Raw genomic sequence first — 9,901 nt, 5'->3', positions numbered from 1 at the left:
TTTTTTTTTTGTGTGCACACTCAGGACTCCAAGAATAATAAGAAGAAGATTCACTTCTGTATCTATCTGATTTGGCCACCGGGAACAGCAAAATCCTGCCACGGGGTTTAAACAAGGCCTCTGCTTTGATATGACACTTTGATGTGATGTGATGATGATGTTCATTTATGCTATGCTAAAGGATTTTTGGATATGAATATTTTCGAACTGTCGCTCTCATATTTTGAGAACATGTTTTGGTTCCGCACTCTGAAATTAAAAATATTTTGCTCTGCATTCTGAACTCTGTGAAAAGGCTTATGTTTACATGCTAGTATATGTTCTCTACTTACTAAGTTGTTGATAACTCATCCCTTATCTCCGCAATAATTTTCAAATATTTTGGATGTTTCAGCTGAGGATCAAAAATATGAAGTATGAGTAAGGCTATATTAGTATAGTGGACTAAGTACAAAGATGATACTTTGATGACTGGAGAACTGTATTCAATAGATTATTTTTTTTTTGTTTACTTGGGTTATTGGGATGTTTTGATGACTTTGTGGTGTCTTAGATTAATTATACTGGAGTATTTAATTCGAAACAATGAGTTCTATGTTTTATAGAGAATTTGCAGTATATATTATGTGATTGAGAGATGATTTTAGGTGGCAGTTAGTAACTCTCTGGCCCATCCGAGACCGAGACGTTACATCATTTGAGGGCAAAATCTATTATATTTGGTGATTGTATAGTTTCTCATGGCCTTATATAGCTTTCAATACAATGGAGAAAATAGAGTTGGGGAAATGTTGAAGAAAATGTCGTCCTTGTAGGGATCTAGAGAGAGTGAAATTGAGGAGAATTAATCTTTTTTAGTTTTTTTTTTTTATTTTTTATTTAGAGACATATGGAAATTCATAGAAATCTTCTTTTATAGAAATCTCTTTCATTTTTTTGGAGTTCTTGAGTCCAACCTATTTTCACCTTTTTGTATATCAGTCGGGATTCGTTTGGATACAGAAACCATCTTACTTCATCTCATCTCATCTCATCTCATTTTATCATTACAACTTTTTCAAATTTTCATAATAAATATAATAAACAATTCAACTTTTTCAAAATCTAAAACAATAATAATATTCGAATAATATTTTTTGTAACTCATCTAAAACTATCTCATTTTTCTATTCTCGTTTCACTATCCAAACAAGCCCCTTTGTATGGCTTTCTTGTCTTTATGTCTTCGTAATTCATTTTACATACAATACCTAATGAATAAAAAAGCCGGCCGTTAATTGTCCATTATTGGATGGTCAAGCACCCCATATTCAATGGTTTTGTGTCACTTTCTTTCACCATACTCCGGCCTGCATTATTAATAATCAGTACGATCGGCTGTTTGTTTAATCTTATCATCACCGATCTGTTTCAGCACTACCAGTCTTGATCAAGAAAAACACTCGTCTCTCTCTCTCTCTCTAATCAAGCTCCCAAAAAAATGAACCTGCTTCTGCTCCTGATCGTGATGACGATCTTCTTCCTCCTCTTGAAACTCCTGCACTCAGTTTTATGGTTGCCGTGGAGAATCCAAGACCATTTCCGCAGGCAAGGCATACGAGGTCCTCCCTACCGTCCTGTTGTTGGAAACACGCCGGAGATTCGCCGCATGTATGCCGAAGCTCTGTTGAAGCCCATGTCTTGGGACGACCATGACATCCTTCACCGGCTGACTCCATACCATTCTGAGTGGTCGGCTGTGTATGGGAGGACGTTTCTGTATTGGTTCGGGTCTAAGCCCAGGCTGGCTATCGCCGATCCTGACATGATCAAGGAGGTCCTCATGAACACCGGTGGATCATTTGAGAGGATGGAGCATAACCCTCCGGTTAAGATGTTCTTTGGACAAGGAATATTTGCATTGAAGGGTGAGAGATGGAGCCTTCACAGAAGAATCGCAAACCAAGCTTTTAAGATGGAGAAAGTTAAGGTTAGTTTTCAATACCAATACTACTCTTCGTATTCGTTTTCATTTCATCTTTTTTTTCAACTAAAACTGTAGAAAGTTAAGGTAATTTATGCTTTGTATATTCATTTAATGTTAAGAGTTTCAACAAAAACTTTAGAAGCGTAAGGCTAGGATAGAAAAACTATCTTAACTCATCTCATTTCATCATTACAATTTTTTCAAATTCTCACACAACATATAATAAACAATTCAACTATTTCAAATCTCATAACAATAATAATATTAAAAATTAATATTATAACTATATTTTATTCAACTCATCTAAAATCATCGATCTCATTTCATCTCATCTCATCTCACTATCCAAACGAGCCAAGTCATTCAATCTAATCCTAGTTATTATATATAAGAAAGAAGTGATATAGCTACAAATAGATTCTATAAAAATTAATCCATAAATTGACGTGATTTCATGTGATACGTCATATATACTTTATAACAAAAGTAATTTTTTTAAGTACAACTCAAATTTTGTTAGTTTAATTTTGTACGCAATGATGCCAAAATGGTAATGTTGCAGGGTTGGGTGCCAGAGATTGTGGCTAGCGCTAGACAGATGCTCCAAAAGTGGGAAGAAGAGAGAGGAGGAAGAGACGAATTCGAGATGGAAGTGCACAGAGAACTTCATAACCTTTCAGCGGACATAATATCTAGAACTGCATTTGGAAGTAGCTTTGAGGAGGGGAAGAGGATCTTCATGTTACAAGAGCAGCAACTACGCCTTATCACCCAAACTTATAGAAACGTCTACCTTCCTGGTTTCAGGTGATGAAGTACTACATATTCAAGATTCTCATCATGATAGGCTTAATACTTCACCATTAATCATTAGATGAGAATGATGGTCTCTCCATGTAAGTCTAGTGATTTTGGCAAATGAGTTTTGTTCTATATTATTTCATGTGGACTATTTGCCTTCAATTAACAAAAAAGACTCTTTATTCTGGATTTTGTTATTTTAAATTACACTAATTGATTGATGATGAAAATCCAAATAAAGGACAGTATTATTTTTTGAGTGAATGATATATATATACATACATTTGTAGGTTTTTGCCCACTACAAATAACAGAGAGAGGTGGAGACTTGAGAAGGAATCACGAAAATCTATTCAGATGTTGATAGAGAGCAATAATAGAAAGGGGAAAGAAAGTTCAGGAAATTTACTTGGTCTTTTGCTATCTTCTCACAAAAATCACAATGGTGAAGAAGAGAAACTAGAGGTGTCAGAAGTCATAGATGAATGTAAGAATTTCTACGTTGCAGGAAAGGAAACAAGTGCTAATCTTTTGACTTGGGCACTCGTCCTTCTAGCGTCACATCAAGAATGGCAAAGTAAGGCACGGGAGGAAGTCTTCAAGGTTTTTGGTGATAATCTACGTCCCACAGCTGAGAATTTAAACGACCTTAAGACAGTGAGTTCAAATATTCCTCACTTAATTTCCTGCCCATTGTTGTAGCATCGACAAGCTTTCATTTCATTGTTAAGCATTTTAAAGTTGACGAACATATCGATAACACTCTATATTTTTGCATCTTCAATTAGAATTTATTCATTTTATATTACTATGCATAAAGGATATATATAGTTTTTGCTAGCTCTTGCATTGGATAGAACGTCATAGTTATTGCTTTCTACCAGTCTACCAATTACATGCAAGCAGAGACATTGTAATTCGATTGGGACCCAATAAATTCGTCTAAAAGAATTTCTGCAATTAGAAGATAGAATGACACAAGGTGTCGACCATATAGTACTTTTACAGTACTACAACATTAACTATATATATATATATATATTGGGATTCACATACTGTGTTGATCTCTATGTAAATGAAAGAAAATGTTTGAATGGATAATTAGAAAGACTTAGCATATACGATAATTTTCCTAGATCCTTATTTATTCATGATTATGCATTAACCACCACATGCACCAAAATATGACTAAGCTGCTGCCAACAATGACCGAGAACTAGTAGTTATAATTTAGCATTAAATGTATTAGAGATAGTATTGTTTCCATTAGTTCTGTTACGTCTCTATTATTTCTCTTTTTAGTAAGTTACATTTTAGTTACATTTTTAGTAACAGATAGGTTAGTTTTGTTGCTTAGGTATTTAAAATATTTCTTTCCCGCCTATTATACACGGTATATAAAGCATTTCTGCTTTGATGTATAAACAGAAGTCTTAATACAGAAAAGAATTCGATGCTCTGCATCTTTTTGGCACTTTCTTGATATCAATCTTAATATGGTATCAGTTTGAAAAACACATTCCCGCGCAATGACTGATTCTTCTTCAGTATCATCTTCTCCCTCTGATCCTTCTTCTGATTCCTCCAGTCCTTACTATCTTCACCATGGAGATAGTCCAGGATCCATTCTTGTTACTCAAGTTCTCATTGGTGACAATTACCATACTTGGCGTAGATCCATGCTAATGGCCCTCACTGCCAAGAACAAAGTTGGTTTCGTTGATGGCTCTATTGCCAAACCAGTAGGTACTTCTTCTCTTTTTCATAGCTAGACCAGATGCAATAACATGATCTTATCTTGGCTTCTTAATTCTCTTTCTAAAGAGATTGCTGCTAGTGTCATATATGTCGAATCTGCCAAGGAAGTTTGGTCTGATCTTCAAGAACGTTTCTCTCAAGGAAATGGTCCTCGGATCTTTCAACTGCAGAAGTTTATTGCTTCTCTTATGCAGAATGATCTCTCTGTTAGTGCATATTTCACTCAAATGAAAGGTTTATGGGATGAATTGATGAACTATAGACCCTTACCTGTATGTTCATGTGGAGGTCTGCGTACATTGATGGCCATGCATCAACAAGACTCTGTTATGCGTTTCTTGATGGGGCTGAATGACTCATTCTCTCAAGTGCGTGGTCAAATCCTTTTGATTGATTCACTTCCTCCTATGAACAAGGTTTTCTCTCTTGTTCTTCAAGAAGAGCGCCAGAGAGACATTGGATCACCTCTTATGTCTCACATTCCATCTGCTGCACTCTCATCAACAGCAAAACAGGCTCATCAGATTAAACCCTCCACTCGCAAAGATAGACCTATTTGCTCCCATTGCTCTGTTCCTGGGCATACCATTGAAAAATGCTTCAGGTTACACGGATATCCTCCTGGATATCGCTCCAAAGGAAAATATTCCACTCCATCATCTTCAGCTCATCAAGTTGTTGGTGATTCTACCTCTTCATTTCCACTCACACCACAGCAATGCCAACAGCTTATAGCTCTTCTCAATTCTGAATCACATGTGTCTCAGACAGCCAATGTGATTTCTTCAGTCGATCATCTTTCGGGTAAATTTTCTTCTGTTTTTTCCATTAAAATAGCATTTCCTATGCACATCACTTCAGATGATTGGATCATAGACACCGGTGCCACGTATCATATGGTCCATTCCACTTCACTTTTCACTTCTTTTCATTCCACACATAACTCGTTTGTCAAAATGCCCAATGGCATTTCTGCACCAGTTACACATATTGGATCCATTCATCTATCTCCGCAGCTCATTTTGCATAATGTTCTGTGTGTACCTTCTTTTCAATTCAATCTTCTTTCTGTTAGCCAACTAACCAAATCAACATCCTGTTGCTTAATTTTTTCTGGTAATGCTTGCTATATACAGGACCTCACCCATTGGAAAATGATTGGGAAGGGTAAAGCCAAAGGAGGATTATACATACTGCAAAAATAAGATGATCGTGTTACTCTTCCTTGTAATTCAAATTTCAATTCTGCTTATGTTTCACAATCTAATCATTCTGAGTTTGATATTTGGCATAAAAGGTTGGGTCATCCATCCTTTTCTCGAATAAAGTTGTTGTCTTCTATTGTACCTACTGCTTCCATAAATAATGACATTCCATGTTCAATTTGCCCACTTGCTAAACACAAGAGATTGCCATTTCCTTCTCACAGTGAACACATTTCTTCATGTCCTTTTCATCTTATTCACTGTGATATATGGGGCCCATTTCAGTCTCAGTCATTGGATGGTTTTAAGTATTTCTTAACCATTGTAGATGACTTTTCTAGAAGTACTTGGGTTTATTTGATGAAGTCAAAATCTGAAACTCGAGTGCTATTGCAGAATTTCATTAATATGGTTGCCAATCAATTTGATTATTCCATCAAAACTATAAGGACAGACAATGGCACTGAATTTGCTATGCCTCATTTTTTTTCTTCTAAAGGCATAGTTCACCAATTATCTTGTGTGGCCACCCCTCAACAAAATTCAGTAGTTGAGAGGAAGCACCAACATATTCTCAATGTTGCTCGTGCTCTTCTTTTTCAGTCCAATATCCCTTTGTTTTTCTGGTCTGACTGCATTCTTACAGCAGTGTATCTCATTAACAGGATTCCTTCTCCCTTGCTAGCAAACAAAACACCATATGAATTACTTTTCAAAAAACCACCCTCACATTCTCACCTCAAAGTGTTTAGCTCTCTTTGTTATGCCTCTACACTAGCTCATAATCGATCTAAATTTGCTCCTCGAGCTAGAAGATGCATTTTCATTGGCTATCCTCTTGCTATTAAAGGATACAAACTCTATGACCTTAATAGTCATACTGTTTTTGTATCTCGAGATGTTGTTTTTCATGAACACATCTTTCCCTTTAAGTCATTAAATCAAAATCTCAATGCTTTACCACAATCCTCTCCTGTCTTTCCTACACCTATTCTTGATCAACATGTTTCTTTTCCATCCATTCCAGTGAGTTCATCTCTATCTGATTCTACAGAACCTGTCAATTCAGAATCCACTCATACAGAACCTGTTCCTAATCAATCCACACCTTCACAAGATCATTCTCTTCCTAGAAGATCTTCTCGAGTACATAAACCACCTGGTTATTTGCAAGATTTTCATTGCCATTTGGCATCCTCACAGGCTTGCTCTTCTTCATCTTCAATTGGGAATTCTGGTTCTTTATCAGGTAAGCAATATCCACTTTCTCATTTTATTGGTTATTCTCATTTATCATCTAAAGACAAAGCCTTCACCTTAGCTCTTTCAACCTTTGTTGAACCCAAGTTTTATCATCAAGCTGTCAAAATTCCTCATTGGAGAATTGCTATGGCTGAAGAAATTTAAGCCTTAGAAAACAATAACACTTGGACATTAACTAATCTTCCCCATGGAAAGAGTCCAATTGGATGCAAATGGGTTTATAGAGTAAAACTGAAATCTGATGGGACACTCGAGAGGTATAAAGCAAGATTAGTTGCTAAGGGTTTTACACAACAAGAAGGAGTAGACTACTTTGATACTTTTTGTCCAGTTGCCAAAATGGTTACTGTCAAGTGTCTTCTTGCCATAGCAGCTGCAAAAGGTTGGCATTTAATCCAATTGGATGTCAACAATGCCTTCCTTCATGGAGATTTGTTGGAAGAAGTTTACATGTCCTTGCCTCCTGGTTTTGGTGACAAAAGTGATACAAGAGTTTGTAGGTTGAACAAATCATTGTATGGTTTAAAACAAGCTTCAAGACAATGGTTTGCTAAGTTTTCTTCTACCATTCTTGATCTTGGTTTTAAACAATCCAAAATAGATTACTCTCTTTTTACACGATTGCAAGGCACCAGTTTTATTGCTTTACTAGTATACGTGGATGACATCCTCATTGCTAGCAATGATATAGAAGCTGTCAATATTTTCAAAACATTCCTTGATCAGAAATTCAAGCTTAAGGATCTTGGGTCTTTGAAATATTTTTTGGGTTTGGAAGTTGCAAGGAATAGTTCTGGTATCTCTTTGTCTCAAAGGAAATATGCCTTAGAGATTTTATCAGATACTGGATTCATGGGCTCTAAACCTGTTAAAACTCCCATGGAACAACACCTCAAGCTATCTCGAGTTGATGGTGCTATTTTGGAAGATCCTAAGGCCTATAGGAGATTAGTGGGCAGACTTCTTTACCTTACTATCACACGGCTAGATATCACTTTTGCAGTCCACACCTTAAGTCAATTCATGGACTCTCCTCGACTGCCTCATCTTCATGCTGCTCAGAGAATTTTACAATACATTAAAGACTCTCCTGGCAAAGGTTTATTTTTTCCTACTAGTTCCAATCTTCACTTGACTGCTTTTGCTGACTCAGATTGGGCTGGCTGTCAGGACACTCGAAGATCTATAACAGGCTTTTGTATTTTTCTTGGCACATCTCTCATTTCATGGAAATCCAAGAAGCAATGCACAGTTTGCAGATCCTCAGCTGAATCTGAATATCAAGCCATGGCTAACACAGTTTGTGAGCTTGTGTGGTTACTTTCTTTGCTCCATGATTTACAAGTTCCTCACTCTCACGCTGTTGCTCTCTATTGTGACAACAAGGCTGCCATTCATATTGCAACTAATCCTATGTTTCATGAAAGAACAAAGCACATAGAAATAGACTGCCATTTTGTTCGTGACAAGGTTCAAGCAGAAGTTGTGAAGCTTTTTCATGTTTCCTCTCATCATCAATTGGCAGATTGTTTTACTAAACCATTAGGATTTCCTTTGTTTTCTGATCTTGTATCCAAGCTGGGCCTTATCAACATACATGCTCCATCTTGAAGGGGGGGTATTAGAGATAGTATTGTTTCCATTAGTTCTGTTACGTCTCTATTATTTCTCTTTTTAGTAAGTTAAGTTTTAGTTACATTTTTCGTAACAGATAGGTTAGTTTTGTTGCTTAGGTATTTAAAATATTTCTTTCCCGCCTATTATACACGGTATATAAAGCATTTCTGCTTTGATGTATAAACAGAAGTCTTAATACAGAAAAGAATTCGATGCTCTGCATCTTTTTGGCACTTTCTTGATATCAATCTTAATAAAATGGATGGCAAACTATGCTCAACCGTGAAATAATGTGAATGTCTTGTTGTTTTCTCAATAGGTGGGTATGATACTGAATGAAGCACTTCGCCTCTACCCTGTGGCCGCATTTGTGTTCCGGCAAACAACCAAACGAGTTAAGCTAGGGAAACTCGACATTCCAACAGGAACACAACTCTGTTTGCTCATGACAGTTGTCCATCATGATACTGAGATATGGGGAAAGGATGCACATAAATTCAATCCATTGAATTTTTCAGAGTCTCGAAAGCATTTAGCCCCATATTTTCCATTTGGGTTAGGACCCAGAATCTGTGCAGGTCAGAATCTAGCTCTGGTTGAGACAAAGGTGGCACTTGCTATGATTGTTCGACAATATTCTTTTACCATGTCACCAACTTATGTTCATGCGCCGATGATGTTGATAACCCTGCAACCTCAATATGGTGCACAACTCCTGTTTAAGAGGATTAGTGCCTAATACTTGCAACCTCAACCTAGAGTAGTACAACTCCCGTTTTGGAAGATAATTGCCTAAAGGTTGTAGCACTTTGCGCGCATGCCACAAGTATGTTCAGTGCTCAATTTGGAAATGTTTGTGTGTACGTGTTTGTTTTCTATTTCCTCAAATACTATTTGTTGCTTTATCACGAGGTTAGATGTTATGTGTTGAAAATAAATGAATATTTGTAAATAGTAGTGTGAAAATATTTGTAGATAACGTTTTTAAAGTCCTATAAAAGTGGTGGGAGTTATTGAGAATTATTAAGATTAAATATTTCATACATCATCCGTAAGAACTGAAAAAAAATATATTTTTTTGAGTTTTTATGGACGATGTATGAAATATTTTTGATAAAAAAATACCTTAATACTCACCCCGTGGTGGTTGCCATCATGAGGCTGTCCTGATTCGACTGCCAACCATGGGGGTGGCTATCAGCCACCTCATGATGGCTGTAGATCATCTTTCAATAATTTTGTTTTAATAATTTTTGTTTAAAAAAACACTAGTCAATACAAACTTTCAAGC

General features: G+C 36.4%; 1 protein-coding gene across 1 annotated transcript; it reads left to right on the top strand.

The window, feature by feature from the left end:
* The first annotated feature begins 1,389 nt into the window (after positions 1-1,389).
* On the top strand, positions 1,390-9,349 carry LOC121241892 (cytochrome P450 734A1-like). Its single transcript, XM_041139753.1, has 4 exons — positions 1,390-1,969; positions 2,529-2,773; positions 3,058-3,424; positions 8,930-9,349. Exons 1-4 carry the CDS (start codon positions 1,481-1,483, stop codon positions 9,347-9,349), a joined length of 1,521 nt encoding a protein of 506 aa, XP_040995687.1. The 5' UTR covers positions 1,390-1,480.
* The last annotated feature ends 552 nt before the right edge of the window (positions 9,350-9,901 follow it).

The sequence above is a fragment of the Juglans microcarpa x Juglans regia genome, chromosome 8D (genome assembly GCF_004785595.1).
Source record: "Juglans microcarpa x Juglans regia isolate MS1-56 chromosome 8D, Jm3101_v1.0, whole genome shotgun sequence".
NCBI classification, from domain to species: Eukaryota; Viridiplantae; Streptophyta; class Magnoliopsida; order Fagales; family Juglandaceae; genus Juglans; species Juglans microcarpa x Juglans regia.
This window is presented reverse-complemented; position numbering and strand designations above follow the sequence as displayed.

What these genes read in the sequence shown, in the direction of transcription:
- LOC121241892 (XM_041139753.1), top strand. Translation starts at nt 1,481, where the DNA reads ATGAACCTGCTTCTGCTCCTGATCGTGATGACGATCTTCTTCCTCCTC. An exon ending in GTCTACCTTCCTGGTTTCAG is followed by an intron (nt 2,774 to 3,057) that starts GTGATGAAGTAC and finishes ATACATTTGTAG; the next exon opens with GTTTTTGCCCACTACAAATA. An exon ending in ATTTAAACGACCTTAAGACA is followed by an intron (nt 3,425 to 8,929) that starts GTGAGTTCAAAT and finishes TTTTCTCAATAG; the next exon opens with GTGGGTATGATACTGAATGA.